Raw genomic sequence first — 20,921 nt, 5'->3', positions numbered from 1 at the left:
GTTGAGAAGGCGCATAAAATTTGCCATTCTTGGAATTCAGCATAAAAGACCAAAAAAAAAAAAAGAAAAAAGCCATATGGAAGTGTTGAATTGCTGTATCGTACACCTGGAATTAAAATACAAACTTTTTTAAAAAAAACAATAATAGGGGTGCGTGGGTGGCTCAGTGTATTAAGCATCCGACTCGGTTCCAACTCAGGTCATGATCTCGCGGTTTCATGAGTTTGAGCCATGTGTCGGGCTCTGCATTGACACTGCAGATTCTGCTTGGGATTCTCTCTCTCTCTCTGTCTCTCTCTCTCTCTCTCTCTCTTTCTGCCCTTCCCCTGCTCGTGCTGTTTCTGTCTCTCTCAAAATAAATAAACTTAAAAAAAAACTTTTTTAAAGCAATGAGAAATAAACAGACCAAGAACAGCTAGTGCCCCCTGATGCAGCACTTAAATAGTTATAATACAAATTGACTTCCTAAGTTCTGCCGTCTCCGAGCTGAAATCCTTGTATCTAATGGCAAACTGGGAAATTAGCAATCACCTGTAATCGACTGTAAGCAACCAGACTTCTGGAAAGAGGTTAAGGCTTTGAGCACCAGCCATCAAAGTGAGCAGATTTACCATTCATGACACTATTGATAATGGATTGATAAGGAATGGCAAGTTGGAGCTAGAAGGTGTCTTTTGTCCTATTAACATTGAAATATTGGCTGTTATGCCAAAAAGTCAGTTAGAGATGAAGAGAAACTCATCTCCATAGATGAAAGTGATCCTTTGTTTACCTATGAAAACACAGACCTTCAAGTGATCACAAGGTATTCTCACTCAGAATACTTCTGGGCAAAAGGATTTGCTTTTAAGAGGTGGATCTCAGTCAGTTAAGCAGCGACTTTGGCTCAGGTCATGATCTCGTGCTTCGTGAGTCTGAGCCCCGTTTCGGCCTCTGTGCTGACAGCTCGGAGCCTAGAGCCTGCTTCAGATTTTGTGTCTCCCCCTCTCTCTCCCCCTCCCCCTCTCATGCTCTGTTTCTTTGTCTCTCTCAAAAAATAAATAAACATTAAAAATTTTTTTAAAAAGAGGTGGACTCTACCGGCCATGATTTCAGAGGGCTTTGCTAGAAGAAACCAGAAGAAAACATCCTTAAAGAGTGTTTCAGTCAGGGTCCCAGCAAGCGATAGAGGGTAAAAAGGTTTTAAAGGGAAGGATTTAAGGAGAGGGCATTCAGAACGGTGCTTAGGTAAGGCCACCTGCAGAGAATATTGTGGCACCTTGGGACGGTGACAGCAGAGAGCCATCGCCAGTCGGAAGCCGAAATGGGGAGGAAAACAAAGTATCTGATGCCCCTTGCGGGTTGGAACCAGGGAAGGAGGGCTGCCTAAAAGGAGGTTTTACCTGTAGAGGAGCTGAAGCATCTCCAGCACCTGGCAGAGCAGGGCGGAGAGGAGGACTCTCCTCCAGCCTCCATCTCCTTCCGCCCTGCAGTCTACTGCCCATGCCTCGCACTGGCCACAGCCTTCCAGAAACCAGAGCTCGAGGGAATTTGGCCTTCAGAGGCTGCAGTAACCCTGGGCCCAGAGCAGCGCAGAGAAGGGCAGAAGTGGATATGGGGGAGCAGGAGTAACCAGTGCAAACCAAGGTTCGGTCTCTCCGTGTTTCAACAAGCAAGAGAGAGAGAGAGAGAGAGAGAGAGAGAGAAGAAACAACTGACAGATGGCCTCCGTATGTATTATAATATATTATACGATACTAATAATGTAAACAGCACATCAGAGGAATTTCATAACATGCAATAAATGGAGAATTTCTATAACAGATCACCCATTAATAAAAATCAGCATAATGACATGAAGAATCTAATAGATCAATTAGCAAAATAGGAGCACATTATTTCCAAAAGATAAATTACATAAGTGAAGAGTGTTTAGTCTCATCAGTAGAGAAGAAATCTATGTTAAGACCAACATAAGATCTATTTTTCCTACTGAATTATGAAGAAACATGGGTAATGCTGAACACGGGCAAGGATACAGGGAAGTGGGTCTTTCAGTACGTACTATTAACGAAAGTATAAATTGGTGCAGTCTTTCTGAAAATCAATTTAACCGTGATTCCGCTTCCAATATTCTGTCTTAAGGAAATGATTAAGAACACAGATAACGATTGATGCACAAAGATATACATAACAGCTTTAACTACAACGGACCAAACAAAGGAAACAAATGTCCCACAGGAATGGAATGGTTAAGCAAATCACACAGACATCCATTGCATCAGATTTTATGGGGACATTACAAATCGTGTTTACGATGAGATTTTTTTTGTCATAAGGTAAGCAAAAATGCAGTACACAGAATTGTATGTGTGATATCAGCACAGCCAGGTTTAAAGAATAAAGTCAGGAAAATACTGAAGAAAAAAATGTCACAATGTTCATGATAGTGGCTGTTTCTCTGAATAGTGAGAATTATGGTGATTATTTCCCCTTTTGCCTCTTTATGCATTTGTGCACTTCCCAAATATTCTAAGTTGAGGATGCATCGTGAATATTTACTGGATGCCCACGTTGTACTCGTTTTTGTTGGGAGGAGCTGGACACACAACACTCTTGAGGTCACAGTCCTTGACTCAATGTGCATGTGATCTAGTGTCTTATTTTTAGATTGTAACTTCAAGAATTAGAGAAGAAGAAAGGTGTTGTTTGTCTAAGTAGAGTAGGTGAGAAGGAGTGTCCCATCTCTGCCCCATTTGATCTCTGCCCCTCGGACCACCTTTCCAAGCCCACAGGGATCATGGCTGCCTTACCTTCCAAATATGCCCAAAACCCTAGGCAAGGTAAATCAATACAGTTTTCGGAAAGAGTAAATAAATAAAATGTCTTCAAGGCTTTGGAGTAGGTAAAGAGCTCTTAAGCAGGACACGAATGTGCTAGTAAGAAAAAATGGTGAATTGTATTAAATTAAAATGAAAACTCTGTCCATCACACCACACGATGGAGAGAGTAAAAATGCAGGCCACGGAGAAGAAAGTCTTTACGAGTCGCGTACAAGACCCCTGCCAGAATATGTAAAGAACTCCTACATAACAATAAGAAGAAGGCAGGCAACCCAAAAGAACAACGAGCAAAAGTTTGAACAGGCGATCACAAAAGGATATCCAATCAACACGGCAAGGTTTCCAAACAGTAGTCCTCAAGCAACGCAGATTAAAACCACAATGTGATATCACCTCAAGTTCAAAAGGCAGAGAGTAGCGATTGTGGACGAAGATGAGGAGCAACTGAACTTCTGTGCACCGAGGGCGGAGTGCAGATTGGTACAATGGCTTTCGAAAGCACTGAACGGGATCTACGCAAGCTGAGCGTAAGGGGACCCCGTGATCCAGTGCTAGCTATATAGCCAAGAGAACCACATAATGTGTTCTTCGCGTTACATTTGTAATCACCCAAAACTACAAACGATCCGAATGTCTACCAACAGTAGCAGGGATACATAAAGGGCAGTATATCTATATCAGCAGAACTCTCCAGCAGTGGGAGCTAACCACGACTACGTGTAACAGCATTTGTAAATATCACAAGCTTAGTGGTGTTGGGTGAAGGAAGACAGGACAGCGGGAGTATGCGCCACATCATTCCGTTTATGTGACATTTGAAACCAACTCAACTAGGGGCGCCTGGGTGGCGCAGTCGGTTAAGCGTCCGGCTTCAGCCAGGTCACGATCTCGCGGTCCGTTGAGTTCGAGCCCTGCGTCAGGCTCTGGGCTGATGGCTCGGAGCCTGGAGCCTGTTTCCGATTCTGTGTCTCCCTCTCTCTCTGCCCCTCCCCCATTCATGCTCTGTCTCTCTCTGTCCCAAAAATAAATAAAAAACGTTGAAACCAACTCAACTAATCCATGGGGTTAGAATTCAGAATCACTGATTATCCTTGGCAGGGAGTGCCTGAAAAGTGGGGAGAAGGTAGCTTCTGGAGTTCTGGTAATACTCCGTTTGTTTTTTGATCTGGCTGGCGATTATGCTGGCACATTTTTATGAAAATTCATCAAGGCATACTTTTCGGTATGTATGGTAATCGTCGATTACAAATTATAGGATAGGGGCCCCTGGGAGGCTCAGTCGGTTAAGCATCCAACTCTTGATTTCAGCTCACGTCATGACCTCACAGTTCGTCAGGTCGATCCCTGCATTGGGCTCTGCACTGACAGTGCGGAGCCTCCTTGGGATTCTCTCTCTCCCTCTCTCTCCGCCCCTCCCCTGCTCAGCGTGCACGCTCTCTCACTCTCTCAAAATAAATAAATAAACATTAAGAAAATTACCTGATATATATTTATAAACGTGCGACATATACACACATCATGCACACATGTATAAAATATGGAATATAAATATGTATTTATACACACATAGGTGCACACACACACACACACACACACACACACACACACACATAGATTCCATCCAAACCGTAACCGCTTCTGACGCTCCTCTGAGTGTCATTTTAACATGATTCCAATCACTGTGTGCCCAGTTCCTCTCTTGGAGTCTTTGCCTGTGGCTGGGATAATAGTCTTTAAAACAGAATCTGGGTGATATCCGTCCTTGGCTCATAACCAGCAGTAACTCCACATGTCAATCAGAATAAAATCCTCAGAGGAGACGTAGATCCCTGACAGCCTACATAAACTGGCCTCACCACCCAGACCTGTCACTTTTATCCCTTTATCCTGCTTCATTTTTCTTTACAGTTCCTCTCACCAGCTGACATGCCATTGACTTGGTTATTGATTTATAACTGGCCTCTCCACCACTAGTATGTAAGTTACACGAGAGCGGGGACTTTCGCTTTCTGCTTTATGGCCCTGACATCGAGAACGGTGCCCGGCACGAAGTAGGCAATGGATGGATGAATGAGATCATCACCAGAAAACATGAGAAGTACGCAGAATTTGTATGTGCAGCCTTCTTTCACAGGTTAGGAAGCAAAAAGCTGAAATCACTCCCTTGGTGTTATTCAGGAGCGCAGCTCAGGTTCGTCTCTCTCTCCCTCTCTCTCTGTCATTCATCTCCTCCATGTGGCACACATCACACATTGCCATGCAGTGCAGTCATACGATCCTAGTGGCCAAGAATCAAGTGAGGGGGACATCCAGGTAAAGACGCATTATACTGGAATCGGGCGTTTCTCTATGAGCCTTGTTTTGCGGATATACGGCCCTTTTGAATACGTGCTAGTAAAAAAACCTATCATTTTACTTGCCAAAAATACATGTATTGGGGACCTGGGGATGCCCCCTTCAGTATTCTGCATAAGAAGAAATTTTCTTTTTTTTTTTTTTTTTTTTTTTTTTTTTTAAATTTTTTTTTCAACATTTATTTATTTTTGGGACAGAGAGAGACAGAGCATGAATGGGGGAGGGGCAGAGAGAGAGGGAGACACAGAATTGGAAGCAGGCTCCAGGCTCTGAGCCATCAGCCCAGAGCCCGACTCGGGGCTCGAACTCACGGAGCACGAGATCGTGACCTGGCTGAAGTCGGACGCTTAACCGACTGCGCCACCCAGGCGCCCCAAGAAATTTTCAAACAAAATAACACCATTTTGTTAGGTTCTACAACAGCTCGACACTTTTCAGGTCCTGAAGATGAATTTTTGTAGGTGAATGTGTCCAGAGATTGAGATTGTTTCCATCAGAAGTCCTGCCTCCCTGTCCTCCGTGGGGCTCCCGTTTACATCTGACTCCCGTGTCTGGAGACACTGACAAGTTTTACCTTTTCACAGAGCTACCCAGTACTGTCTGCCCCTCCGTAGCTTGTCTAAAACCTGGTTAAGGGGTGCCTGGGTGGCTCAGTTGGTTAAGCATCTGACTTCGGCTTCATGAAGTCAGTGAGTTCGAGGTTCATGGGTTCGAGCCCCGCGCTGGGCTCTGTGCCGTCAGCGTAGAGCCCACTTGGGATGTTCTGTCCCCCTCTCTCTCTGCCCCTCCTCGGCTCGCGCTCTCTCTTTCTCTCTCAAAAATGAATAAACATTTAGAAAATGAGTAAAAAAATAAATAAAGCCTGGTTAAATGTGCAAATGTTGGGGAGGGGGAGGGCGAGGGGGAGGTCCAGTTTGGTTGTCAGCCTGGTTGGCCCTTCAGTTCGGTTAAATATGGGGGGGGGGGAGTGGGTGATGGGCATTGAGGAGGGCACCTGCTGGGATGAGCACTGGGTGTTGTATGGAAACCAATTTGACATATTAATAAAAATTAATTATTATATTTATAAATATAATTTTAGAATTATTAAAATTATTATCATATTAATAAAAATAAAATAAAATTTTAAAAAGAGAGAGAGAGAGTTTTAGGCCCTTTCAGTTACTACCTGGCCGAGGACAGTTTTGTTGCTTTGTTTTTTAACCGATCAAACGCGCAACCGCGATAAGCCCACGCAGACCTGCCACATGCTCCACCCTCACTAAGGGTGTCCTTCCCCTCGCCCCTCTCAGAAAGCAGGAAGCATAACATCCAGCTGTAACTGCAGAAGCAGGTCAAATAATAAAATGAAACCCAAGAGACATTGAGTGTCCCAAGGCCAGCGTCAGATCATTCGTTCATCACACAATTCAATCTTTTAATAAGGCCGAAAATGATGGTTAAAAGGAATGATGCTTTTACTTCTAAGCTGAGTGCGAAATAACCATTAATGTCACAGGAGAAATGGGTGCCAATGTTCGTTCTGCAGCTCAGCCTTACGGCTCAGGAGGTCAGAGCACGGAGTAACCAGGATATAAACAGGACTCCGATGTGGGAGTTTCGTTGGCCACACAACTTGGAAGCCGTGTAACCCAGGGCAAGTCGCTTAACCTCTCTGAACATCGTCTCCTTGGGGGTGTAAAATGAGGATGGAAAAAACACCTACCTGTCAGGGTTTTTGTGAAGATTCAATGAGGTCTCAGTTCTAAAAATGTTTTGTAGCCAAGAATACACTATGATAATGTATAGGGTTCTTAGTGTCCTTAAATAATTCATTGAATATCGTTCTTAACCTTCTGTCTACCTCCTAAAGCCACTTCCCTAAGGTTTAGCTAAAGCACTCCCCAGCCCTGAGGTCTGCCTATCCCTTCCGTTTTAGATTAGGATTGTTTTCAATAATTCAATGAAAAAAACGTGTATGTTCCGTATCTGAGCCATCCCACATAAGCCTTTGGAATAGAACTATGGCCTCTGAAACCCAGATCGTTGATGCAGCACAGATATGAACAAGCGATTCCCTGACACCCTTGAGGGTAGGAAGATTGGAGGTGGAGATTGAAAAGCGAGGGAAATCTCCTCCCTCCCCATCCCAACATGGAACAATGCCCCCGCTAAACATTTTCTTCTCTATAATAGAAAAGGTGACTATTTAGCGAACCCTTATCCTATGCCAAACACTGTGCTATGTATTGTTTCATGTGACTTAACAACATCCTGTACTATTATTGGCACCTATAGACAAGAAGACTATAATTAGAATAAGTAGCTTGAGGGGCACCTGGGTGGCTCAGTCAGTTAAGCGTCTGACTTGGCTCAGGTCACGATCTCACAGTTCATGGGTTCGAGCCCCGCATCGGGCTCTGTACTGATAGCTCAGAGCCTGGAGCCTGCTTCCGATTCTGTGCCTCCCTCTCTCTCTGCCCCTCCGCCACTTGTTCTCTCTCTCTCTCGCTCTCTCTCTCAAAAAATAAATTAAAAACATCTAAATTTTTTTTTAAAAAAGGGATAAGTAGCTTGACCAATGTCACATGGTAGAGTCAGAATTTGAACCCAAGCCTGCCTAATTCCTTTCCTGGTTTTTTTTTCCATTTGTTGATTGATTACGGTAAAACCTTGGATTGCAAGTAGCTCGTTCTGCGACAGTGAACGTCACGTGATCACCACTGAGCTGATCGTTCTTGAAATTGACTTTGACAGACAAGTGCTTCAGATTACAAGCATGTTTCCACCACGAGTTATGCTTGCAAACCAAGGTTTTGCTATATTTAACTCTTACATTTTAACTAACTTTGTGTGTCTGTGTTTGCCTTTCTGTTCCTTTATCCTTTCGTTTTTGGATGAGTAGTATAATGAGTAGGGTAGAGGCTATGACCGAGATGCCTAAGGCATGGTCACCGTGCTTAAGGAACTGTTCTGATCCACTGCAAGAATGGTGACAGATAAATAAGTCCCTATATGACGTGGAAGAATTTAAAGCGGTCCATAAGGAATGGAGCATTAGCCTTCTTACCGGGAACATGCAAATACCACTCTCTATACGGTGGTTGTTAAGATACAGTGAAAGGCCTATATCGAGCGTTTGGCAAAGACCCTGTCTCACAGAAAATGCTCAGGATAAGGATTTTCTAATGTTGTCAGATAATAACTAGGATACAAAGCTAGGAAAGCAACTTGGCGTCAGATTTCGAGAGCCTTGAATGCTGGTCTAGAGTTTGGACTTCCAGCTTGATAAAAGCAGTTGTGCCAAGGTCAGTGATCATTCTGAAAAGAAATCAGAGCTGACGCTAGCTTGCACTGCCTTTCAACATTCATCATGAGTGAGACGGAGGTGAGGGGCACGGTTGGGACTGGCTTAGAGGGGTTTTGTGTTTGATGCACTAAAAGGAAAGATGATGTTTTCAAGTTTGATGCCCTGTACTTTTTCTCCCGCAGTAATTAGTGAATGCCAAAGGCAGCAACTGGAGTCTGTGCGCTACTCTTCTCGCTACGCCCTGGGCCTCTTTTATGAAGCTGGCACGAAGATTGATGTCCCTTGGGCTGGACAGTACATCACCAGTAATCCCTGCACACGCTTCATCTCCATCGATAATAAGAAACGCAATATAGGTCAGTACCCCCATTATTTCCCTTAAATACAGTAACAATGGTGGGTGTAGATCACGAAAAATGCTGTTTAATTGAGTGTTGCCATTCTGAACAGAGCAAGCATTTAACTCCAAGCCACAGGGGATAAAATTTAATGTCACATTTGGCCAATAATAAAATACACAGTGCAACCAGCAAAGTTTTTCAGAAAATCATTCCCCACATGGTTCGTATTACCAAGTTCATGAAAATCGTGTCAGAAGTTTGAAGATTTCAAAATGGCCCAAGTGTGATTGCTTTAATATGGGTCGATCTATATGCAGAAGTATCTCTACTCATTGTGTTTTGTTCGTTTGGCTCTTTTTAAAATTTGGTAAGCGCTGCTCTTTCCACTTCCCAGGCTAGAAGTAAAAAAGTGAATTTGACTGTGTTACGAAAACCCTTCACTTCCGTATAATTTTATTTACCTAACTGTCATCCGGACGACTACACAAAATTACTCTGTCTACAATATAACGACAATGATAGGTAAAATGTTTCGTAAGAGCTTTACTAGAATACTAGGGCTAAAATCTCCACTCCACATTTTTTTGTGGAAGGTTGTTATTAAAATTAGATTTGAATTGCTAGAATAAACATGATGCTCATCTTAGGAATAAAGGAGAAAGGGTATTCTTATTTGTAGGATTAGCATGGTCCCTGAGATACTGCTTTTCTTGAAGAATAAACTGTAATGATGGAAAATGACTAAATTCTTGAAAGGAATCGTCATTTCAATTTGTTGTGTTGTTTTATGGTGCAGGGGATGGTTTCATCAAGCCGTTAGTTAGACGTCTCGCTTGATAAAATCACCAACTAACGTTTCCCGGCTTGCCAGAACTTTATAATGACAGAACTGGGCTGGGGTATGGTTTTTATATCAGAGCACATGATCTTAGAAAAATGTTTCTTTTATAACTTAAGACTCCCTCAGGGCCAGACTGTTTATGTTAACATGATACCACATATATGTACAATCGGCAGTTCATGAAATGCCCTGTAACAGCAATGGACTAACTATTTTTAACTCTACAACTGCTTTGTTCTAAGAAGAGGAGAATGGCCCTTGATCTTCTTGTGTTGTATGCCACGAATTAGACATTATCCTTTGTGTATTGCTTCATAAGATATGCTATCTGACGGCGTGCATGTGGTAATATGTAACAGAAAAATCCATTTAAACTCGTTTAAATAACATAAGGTCATTTGTTATATTATCCACTGTGGACTGAACTCCTCTCCAAAATTCTCTCCAAAATTCTTGTGTTGAAGCCCAAATCCTCAGTGTGATTATATTTGGAGATGGCTTTTAGGATGCCATTAAGGTTAAATGAGGTCATAAGGGTGGGGTCCTCATCCAGTATGATCGGTGGCCTTATTAAGTGAGCAAGAGAGAGATCTCTTTCCTTGTGCACATACCAGGGGAAGGTCATGTGAGGATAGTGAGACGGCGAGAAGGGGGGCTGTCTGCGATCAGGAGGAGAGGCTTTACCAGGAACCAAATCAGTTGGCACCTTGATCTTGGACTTCCCAGCCTTTGGAGCTAAGAGAAATAAATAAATAAAAAGAAGGGAGTAGTGGACGCTAGGTTGGCAATATGTAAGCCCAATTCTTTCCAAGTAGAGTCACATCTTATATGGGAGGTAACACATGAAGAGAAGAATCACGGATATTCAAAATTCTCTTTGAAAATCCCTTTAAACGCCATGACATTTCGGAGAGTGACATAACTTTCAGTAAATTGAGTGTAGCCATTTTTCCAGCGTTTAGTAGATTTCAGTTTCTTTGGGTGAGGCCAGATGAAATAGTTGGCTTGCCGATAGAGGACGGAGTGATATTTTCTACTGTGAGAGGCACACGGGAAAGGCAAAAGCAGCAGTCAGATCTCCTAACAGATTAAATCGCTGTACAAATGAGAGTGGGGTCGTGGGGGAAAACAGACACAGTGCATGGCGGTAGCACTTTATTAAAGAGTTGTGCAAATGTGGAAGAGTGCAACGTAAAATATTAATACATTTTCACATGATTGGCAGCATCCGAAACAATCGAAATGAAAAGAAATTTGCGTGTGTGTGTGTGTGTGTGTGTTCGCAACCACACCATTTCAAAGCGGGAAGGCTGGGTGGATTGGAAGCCATGTTTTTGCTACCGCTTCTGAGGTTGCCTCTTCAGACAGCAAAGAAACGCCTGCCTTCCTTCGCCAGCTTTATGGAAAATTAATCTTGGATTATGCAAGTTGTAAATTACGAGAGGCCTGCAGTAATGGCATCCCCTAACATAAAATCTAACTACCTTGCACTTAAACTTTTTTTTCTCCCTATCTGGGGCCAGGGAGCTAAGTGTGTCTAGTTGAATTCACACGATATAAATGTCCATATAGTGACTCCACTGTATTTTATTGATTTTTAAGTAGCCCAGCAAGAGCTGCCTCTTTATGTTACCGACACTGTCCCACACCCACGCTTTACTTGGAGTGTTGGATTGAATCTAAAACTAATGCCGTAAATGGGCACACTCAACGAATGAAGGGGGGCATTTTTGTTCCGTCAGGGTAAGGCAGCAACAAGATAAAAGGTAACAGGGTTGAGTCCACAAAATACAGTCTGTTGTTAAGTCTTGAAGAGATCCAGAGGAGGAAGGACTAGTGGCCCAGACCAGACAAAGGACAAGGAGTCGTCAACGTCAGAGGTTAGGAATGGTCCGCACCTGCAGAAAGCCACCCCCAGAACCAAATCGCCTGAGGCAGAGGGTCTAAATACCAAGATACATGAGACCTGACTTGAACTATAGACCCCTATTGTTACGGGTAGGATCCATTATACTTCGGTTTGTGTTTCCCCAGATGTGTTCAATGGAACACCAGTTCCTTGATACGCTCTTTGGAACAGGGTTCTGCCATCACATAAGTTTGCAAAATGCTACCGACTTGGCTTCTAGTTTAAAGTCTCAGGTCATATTATCCAATTAAAAGACATTCCTATAGAAAAGCCTCCTTCTCACTTCATTTCATCTATAACTTCCCAAATGTATTTGGCCGTGGGATATTTTATTTGAGCACCACACCTACTAATATCCCACAGAAATGGTTCCCCTGGACACCCCTGAGAAACCCTGGCTTCAGACCTGGACAGGAATTGTAGGCCAATAAGGGGGCAGCAAAGGCTGGCGTGGGAGCCATCGAAAGGAAAATACTGATTTTTTTTTTGAAGATGGAAGAAGCCTGAAACCACCCTGGAACCCACCAAAAGTTGCCTCAAAAGATACTCCTGTCATTCAAGAGATTCCACAGGACTTAGGAGCTCTGTGTTAGGAACCAGGATCAAGGATCAAATATTAGATTTTTTTTATGTTTATTTATTTTTCTCAGAGTGAGAGAGACAGAGTGTGAGCAGGGGAGGGGCAGAGAGAGAGGGAGACACAGAATCCAAGGCAGGCTCTGAGCTTCGAGCTGTCAACACAGAGCCCGACCCGGGGCTCGAACTCACAGAACCTGAGATCATGACCTGAGCCGAAGTTGGACACCTAACCGACTGAGCTACCCAGGCGCCCCAAGGATCAAATATTAGAACAAAAGATGTTTTTAGTGCTTTTATGACTTGGGAAATTACAAAGATTTTTAGGAGATCTGTGCCGAGAGCCGAAGGGAGATATAGATAGATACAGATATAAATGTAGATATAGATCTAAATATAGATATAGGTAGATATAGATATAGATTATATATAGATAGATATAGATATAGATATATAGATTGTTTTTCCTGTTATTTCACACCTCCCAAGAAGATCTCAGAGGTCCTTCTCAAGATCTTATATTTGGAGTTAGACTGGCCAGAGTAAGTTCCTGGATTCAAGTCAGTTCTCCACCTCTTACTAGCTGTGTGATGTTGGATAAATTACTTAACCTCTCTGTTTACTAACCAGTAAGATGTGAGGGAAACAAATACCCACCCCAAAAAAGTTGAGGATGAAATGGTTTAAACACATAAAGAGCTTCATGTAGCACTTAACAAATAAGTCAGTATCTATGGTACCTACTGTTCCAACTAACGATGCCAGTCTAGAATCTGAATATTATATTTTCCAAAGCAAAGGGTGTAAATATAAAAGCCTATCTTTGGTAAATGCAACTCTCTGCTACCAGGGCAGATAGGAGGCAGCATGGCCTGAATAAATAAAGTGTAGACATTACCCTGAAAATGATTGGCCACAGTTTTAGCATCCTTCCCTGTTCACCATCTGGAGGAGTGTTAATGCTAGCAAAAGAGCCAATGGGAAGCAATCTGAGGAGATGAATACAATCTGCAACTCTAGAAATGTGGTGGCCAATGACCGTAATTACATAGCTTCAATAACTCTCCAAAGGTTTCAATTCAGTTCATCCCAAAAGAAAACAAACAAATGAACAAACTTTTTCATCTCATGGAATTTATACCTGCAAGAACTTTATTATTAGGGATCCTTGAGTAACAAACACTAAGATAATGTGTGTTGCCTTTAATAGCTGTTTTACAAAAGGTGCAGAAATGTTATTCCATAGAGCTGTTTAATACATCAACTCTTTCTAAAAGACAGGAGCATAATATAAAATCCCATAAATAATTGGGATGAGCCTGGGGCCTTAAATCTAGTCATCTTGGGTTTGCTTAAGGGAGTTTATGATTGGGTCGCCTGGGTGGCTCAGTCGGTTGAGTGTCTGACTTCGACTCAGGTCATGATCTCATGGTTTCATGGGTTCCAACCCCACGTCGGGCTCTGTGCTGACAGCTTGGAGCCTGGAGGCTGCTTCGGATTCTGTGTCTCCCCCTCTCTCTGCCCCTCCCCTGCTCATGCTCTGTCTCTTTCTCTCAAAAGTAAGTAAACGTTAAAAAAAGGGGAGTTTTATGATTATTTCCGTTAAGCAGAGAGCTGCGCCGTTGACAACACAAAGCGGCCTGCTTTAGGACGCAAATAAACGTGGAATTATTTCTCCCTAAACCTGCAGACAATGCAATCCACATAGGTAGCACTTTATAAGAACAAAAGAGCAGGAGGGAGAAGAAGGAAATGGTGCTATAGCGAGAAAGGGAAAGGAAAAAAAAAGAACTGTAATCACGAAAAACGGTCAGGTTTCCTGTTCGGGTTTTTGTTTTATTTATTTATTTATTTATTTATTTATTTATTTGAATATTTGAATATATTTATTTTTTTTAATATGAAATTTATTGTCAAATTGGTTTCCATACAACACCCAGTGCTCATCCCAAAAGGTGCCCTCCCTCCTCAATGCCCATCACCCACCCTCCCCTCCCTCCCACTCCCCATCAACCCTCAGTTTATTCTCAGTTGTTTTTTTTTTTTAATTTTTTAATGTTTATTGACTTTTGAGAGAGACAGACAGGCAGACAGAGTACAAGCAGGGGGAGGGGCAGAGAGAGTGGGAAACACAGAATCTGAGGCAGGCTCCAGGCTCTTGAGCTGTCAGCACAGAGCCTGATGCTGCTCGAACTCACAAACCGCGAGATCATGACCTGAGCCAAAGTCGGACACTTAATCGACTGAGCCACCCAAGCGCCCCTATTCTCAGTTTTTAAGAGTCTCTTAGGGTTTGGCTGTCTCCCTCTCTAACTTTTTTTTTTTTTCCTTCCCCTCCCTCACGGGCTTCTGTTAAGTTTTGTTTTAAAATACCAACTCCAGAAGCAGACTTTTCTGGTAAAATAGCAGTGACCATCTTAAAATAACTGGCAATAGCCAGTTACAAAATGCATGATACGATGTCTTGTGTAATAGATGTAGTAATTTGTGACTCCATTATGTAACGGCTGCTGTCCACATAAAGACAATTACCAAACAGCAAATACTAATTACAAATATCCATCTCATCATTACAGTGATGTCACAGAATGTCACATGACTGTAATATTAAAATCTTGGGGTGATGTCTCAGGAGGAAAAACATATATGTGTGTGTATACCTGTGTATGTACATAGACGTAAAAATAAATAACTGTTGTCACTTAAATCCTTGGGTTTCGAATTATGAAATTGACTGACCTCATTTCACGTAATATTTGCCGATTCTAAAATCAAAAAGAATTTTCTCTGGGGGATAACATAACTGAGCCCAATTGGACGGAGGACATTTGCCTGCAAAGTGCAAACAAACAACAGATCCCTTTGAGCCCCTGGTTTCCCCATCAGGCTGTCCTCGGTGGCAAAGATTTGCATCCCAGATAGCCCGTTCTCCCACTTGCCAAACAAATGAACTCCTATGAAAATCAGTGCCAGACATGGAGGGAAAGTGGAAAGGCAGCTAAATATATAACATCAGAAACAAACTTTAAAAATATCCTGTGGAGTGTGTTACCGGGAAAATATATTTTATGGAGGTTTCTTTCAGAGAAACCGAGCTCAGAAATATCTGATTTATATGTTTCCATTCTCAATTTGCTGAGCAGTTTTTTTTTTAATTTTTTCTTAATATTTATTTTTGAGAGAGAGACAGCGCAAGCAAGGGAGGGGCAGAGAAAGAGAGGGAGACACAGAATCCGAAGCAGGCCCCAGGCTCTGAGCTGTCAGCACAGAGCCTGACGCCGGGCTCGAACTCACGAACTGTGAGATCATGACCTGAGCCGAAGTCAGACGCTTAATCAACTGAGCCACCCAGGCGCCCCGCTGAGCAGTTATTTATAAATATGCCTCGAATGCCTCTGTGCCGGACACTGCGCTAAGAACTAAGGATTCTTAGTCCCCACCCTCACGAAATGAAGTTCCATGAAGTCTACTCACATGAGGAATTTTGAAGGAAAGAGATCCCAAGTCTGTTGGGCGAGTGACTTAGAGTCAAGGAAGCGTCCTCATAATATAAATGGACGCACTGATACATACAATATAGAGAACGTTAACTCACATCTGTAATCAAAACGGTGGCTTTGAAAAATCAAAATCATGGGTGCCACCCAGGCACCCCAATAATATGAGCTTCTAAAAGAGCACCTAAGACCTTTTGTCGACATGAAGCCCATAATCTTCTTTCTTTAGGTGAAGAAATGAAAGATGGGGGCTATGAAACATTGAAATCCATGAATAAATCAGAAACTTTAGCCTGGCCCATTATTTAACTTTCTCCCAGGGCTACTAAAAAGTTCAATAGATACAAACAAGTCATGAAATGTCTGAGAGGCAGTGAACGAAAGGGGAAGGAAAGTCCGGAGGCTACAGCTTCCTGGCATTTCTGTAACTACAAACAACGACGAATTACAAACTTACGTAGCAGCCACACTAAGAAGGGAATCTTAAACATTAAATATTCTAAATCTCTCTTTGTGTCAACCTTCCACCTTTGTGCTCTGCCTGCCCTGCTCTCTGAGAATGGTATTTTCGCTTGGGCTGTCGGTCTGAAGTCGTGGCTGTCAGGCGGAGATTTACCAAAGACCTTTATGTTGGCCCAGAATTGGTTTTGAACGTAGGAGCCAGATATGCGGGTGACTGCGTGTGGCTTTATCCACTGTTAGTGGGGCGAAAGGCAGGAGGGAGAATCGGGTGATGGTTTGTGGTGAATGGGTGTATGGATCTGAAATTTACAGGTCATAGACGAGAACAGAAGAAAAAGGGAGGAAGGCCGCCATTACTGCTGCTGGTTTAGAAGAGGGGAAAAAATACCCTATGTTGGCTTGGTGAGGAGGTGAGGAAGGCCAGCGAACGGCAAGGGGGGAAAGATCGGCAGAAGGGCACAGGTGGGAATTGCCACAGCCTTTCGGACCTCTCTGCCTAACAAAGGTCGTATAACTTTTTTCATGTGATGAAAAAAAAAAAAAAAAAAACCCTGCTGCGTTAAATGTAATAACGTCTAATTTTGGCTCTGTGTGATCACAGTCCTTTTAAGGGATGGTTCTTTTGTCTGCTGAGCACCCAGAAGAGATGAGATGCCAATCGGGAGTGGAAACGGAGAGCTGAATTTCTTTGCTTAATTGAGGAGAAAATCTCAGACATCCCGAGACAATGGGGAAGGCAGGGGGCAGAGAGGGGGAAGAGGAAAAAGAAAACCAGGTGGTGAAAGGCTCTGGCTTGACCTCAGGGATGACTGACCGTGTGGACTTGTGACTTTTTTGCTGGGTGACTTGATCTGTGACCCCTCCCACAGCCCCCTACGACCCAACAGAGCCCTGGATTCAGCGACTGCTTTAAACCCACGCTGGCTTTTTATTGGGGGTCCTGTTGAGTAAGCCAACACAGTCCAGGCACTTTTTGGAATATCTAGGACGAAATCAGGTAGGAACTTTGAGGCTTCTTCAGGTTCATTTCTAAGCAGAAGCTTGGAGTATGGCGAGCCCACATCCGTTTGAGAACCTTATTTTGAATCAGGACGGGACTTCTCATCCTTTGGACGTCAAGCCAACCCAACTTGCTATGACCGTCTCAACCGATTGGGAGAACTTGGAATTAAGAAAAAACTGTCTCCGTGGGACTGAACTGTTCTGAAGGATCTTGAAGTTAAGTCCGTACTGTGGTTTGAGGGGAAGCTGTCAACACGTTGGGTTAGAAGCCAAGGCTCAAAATGATGTGCTGTGCTCTGCTTCCCAGACAAGTGCCTGTTTTTCATCATTCTGGAGGCATCTCTCAACCTCTGAAAGTTGAGAACAGTCTTGTAAAGCTGCATAACGCTTAGACAGCTTGTGAGCCTCAGGTCCTGGGAGATAGTGTAGACTGCTGAGGTGGACGAGAGCTTGACGAATCTCAATTCTGGTCCATTTTTATGTGGGACTGTGATGACGTCGATCGCAGGGGTGGGACTTTTCCTTTGCCCAGAGCTCCCTCAGAAAAGATTTCACCATTTTCCTCCCTGTCAAGAATTCCTCCTAAGGTCAGTCTAAACATCTCATGGGCTGAAGAATTGATGGGCCCCATTGGCAGAGCCTGCTGCTTTCTCCAGAATTAGAAGTTCTTTCCTGGGGACCCCTTGGTGGCTCAGTAGGTTAAGCGTCTGACTTCAGCTCAGGTCATGATCTCGCAGTCCGCGGGTTCGAGGCCCGTGTCGGGCTTTGTGCTGACAGCTCAGAGTCTGGAGCCTGCTTCGGATTCTGTGTCTCCCTCTCTCTCTGCCCCTCCCCAGCTTGGTCTCTGTCTCTCTCTCTCTCTCTCTCAAAAATAAATAAAGGTTTAAAAAAAACTTTAAAAAAAAAAAAAAAGAAGTTCTCTCCTATAGCAAGATACATGACATGGTCCATTATGCATTCTATTCATCAGCTGATCCCCCTTATCTGAATCAAGACTGAAAACAAGAGATAGACTCTGGCATCACAGCATAACAAGAGTACGTATTTGGCGCTCAATAATTTGCTGAGCTCGTCATCCTCAATGCACCTTTGAGCTACCCTTCCCTGGTCCTGAGAATTAATAGGTCACTGGCACTGGGAATTAGTACATCGGCACTGGTCACCCACTTAGCAGGCAAGGAAAAGTAATGGCTAGTCAGCCCATTGTTCATCCCTAGAACAATCTAGGGATCTGTTACCGGTGCCCTTTAAATCATGGAAAATAAATTATCTTTCTTTGTAATTGCTGAACGTGGAAGCCTTTGAAAAGCATATGTGAGTTCTTGGCAATGAGGATGATGAGAAGCCTCTTCGGGAGGCTCTGTGCCATGCCTTAAACATTGGGACTAGTTGGCTAGACCATATCACAGGTATTGCCGGTAAGACCTGGACATTTCATGGAGCCCTCTCCCCAAAGAGGTTCAAGTACCCTCAGTAACAATTTTACCGTGGTCTCTAGGGAACAGACATCTATTTCGAATGATGCCTTATAACACAGACCTTGATTTCCAAGGTTATGCTTCAGAGGCTCTCGCTGTTCTCTTTGGGAAAGATAATTCTTTTTAATACTTGGATAAAGAGCAACTGTGTTCCAGCTGAAATATTTAACTTACAATATATGTGATAAGCTCTGCAAATGTGTCATTTGTCTGCCACAGTCTGGCAGATATCCCTTTTGTATATCCCAATGGCATTGAAATGAAATGGTATCTTGCATAAAAAACCTTGCCATGAACGATGAGTTCACATTAACCCAAGCTTCAGGAGTTCTTCACTGTTGAATTCACGACCTGGCTTTTATTACCACAGAGGGTCAGAAATGACCGGTATTATCCAGCATGATGCAATGAGCTTTGCAGTCACGTAGACCTAGAGTGGAATTAGAACTCAACACTCCAAATTAGGTTGAGCCATTTATATTGCTTTAGTCTTGGTGGATTAAAAATGTTTGAATACCAGGGGCGCCTGGGTGGCTCAGTCAGTTAAGCATCCAGCTCTTGATCTCAGCTCAGGTCATGATCTCACGGCTGGTGGGATCGAGCCCTGCGCTGGGCTCTGCACTGGGGTGGTGGAGCCTGCTTGGGATTTCCTCTCTCTCTTTCCCTCTCTCTCATTCTCAAAATGAATAAATAAACTAAAGAAAAAAAAGAAAATGGTTGAATACCAGCCTTTTCATGGGACTCAACCTCAAAGCTCTGTAACCATGAGTGAGTTTCGTACTCTCTCTAAGCTTCAGTAACCTGGACTGTGAGTATGAGGCTAATAATGTCTCCCAGGAATGTTGTAGGGGTTGAGTGCGACGGTATTTCCAAAATTCCTAGTGCCACCTAGTACTAGGACAGAAAATGCTGTCTTTATAGTTGTCGTCACATAGAAGTTGTTTTCCAGTCTCAGTCTATTATACAAACTTCTTTGATTTTGAGAAAGAGAAGAGAAAAGGAAATTGCCAGGGGTACAAATTTAATTAAATTATATTATCTTTTGGGGCGCCTGGGTGGCTAAGTTGGTTAAGGGTCCAACTTCAGCTCAGGTCCTGATCTCGTCGTTCCTGAGTTCGAGCCCCACGTCAGGCTCTGTGCTGACAGCTCAGAGCCTGGACCCTGCTTCGGATTCTGTGTCTCCCTCTCTCTGCTTGTACTCTGCCTCCCTCTCAAAACTAAGTGGACGTTAAAAACAAGTATATTATCTTTCATCAAAAATAATAACACATATTATTTGGGGGGTAAACGATACCTCTTTACCTGAATAAGGTATTGAGGGACAGCATTAAATTAGATGTGGTTCTTCTTTCTTTCTGTGGAATCTCGGGTGACATTTTGCATGCACCTGAGTCCAAAAAAATTTACACGACGGCATCTCTGAGAAAAGTAAGACACTGGAGTTAGGTCGTCAGCAAATCAAAGGGCCGAGACAAACGTGAGAGCAGGTTTCGAAGGCGGACCGCAGGGTCTCCCCACAGGAAATCGCTGCATTGTGTTTTATAAGCACTTTATGTCAGTTAGCATTTTTAGCTCTGTCCAGAGTCACCAGCCCATCATTTTGCTCAGATATGACATTATTGTGTCAATTTCACCTAAAGAGCCCTTTAGTTTATTACGAGTGACTTTCTTGTTTTTAAGTGAGCTGAAGAGGCTTTGATATGCCCTCTAAAGATCACATGTGGGCCCTACTAGTTTTAATGACCATTGCCCCTACAGACTTCATATATGTGCTCGTTTAGGTAATGAGAAGTATCCGTATATACCTTACAGGTCACTGGATTCCCTGCATAATATGAATGAATATTAAACATGGGAATCTGAAAAGAATATATTGAAATTCTATTAATATTTATAACCGGTCTGTGGGACTAGGGGAATTCTTCAGTATAAAATATTCCAAATTCATGTTTGTAAGAATGAAGCATCCTTGAATTTAAAATACAGTTTTCCTCATTGAAATAGATGTCTATTATCCATATACCTGGTGAAATCTTTGTTGTTAATGTTATATATCCTTACATTATTTAATAGAGTCAGGAAGGGCATTTTTGGAACCTTGAGCTCAACCGAACCTAACTCGTTCTTTTTTATTAAAAATAAAATGTCTGTTTGTTCCATTTTCCGCCATCTCTCTTCATAATAATGGTTTCTCAGTAGTAGCTAATAATATCATAAAGATTATAGTCCCTTTGATTGAGGAACTTTTGCCAAAACCGAGATTCAATCTTTTATTTTTCTGTGAAAATATAACAAGGAGAATAATTCCACTGGTCTTATTAGTAAAGGAGGTAAGATTGTCCTCAATAA

At 42.9% G+C, this 20,921-nt stretch overlaps 1 protein-coding gene across 1 annotated transcript in view; it reads left to right on the top strand.

Moving 5' to 3' along the window:
* RNLS (renalase, FAD dependent amine oxidase) overlaps positions 1 to 20,921 on the top strand; it is a gene marked incomplete at its 5' end in the record, with an annotated part of 248,451 nt that overhangs the window by 180,678 nt on the left and 46,852 nt on the right. The window contains one exon of the mRNA XM_040454195.1: positions 8,649 to 8,822. Coding sequence (XP_040310129.1) covers positions 8,649 to 8,822 — 174 coding nt within the window. The remainder of the gene's footprint in view (positions 1 to 8,648; positions 8,823 to 20,921) is intronic.

Source organism: Herpailurus yagouaroundi, unplaced genomic scaffold, assembly GCF_014898765.1.
Source record: "Herpailurus yagouaroundi ecotype Mexico unplaced genomic scaffold, PumYag 211, whole genome shotgun sequence".
In the NCBI taxonomy this organism is placed as follows: domain Eukaryota; kingdom Metazoa; phylum Chordata; class Mammalia; order Carnivora; family Felidae; genus Herpailurus; species Herpailurus yagouaroundi.
This window is presented reverse-complemented; position numbering and strand designations above follow the sequence as displayed.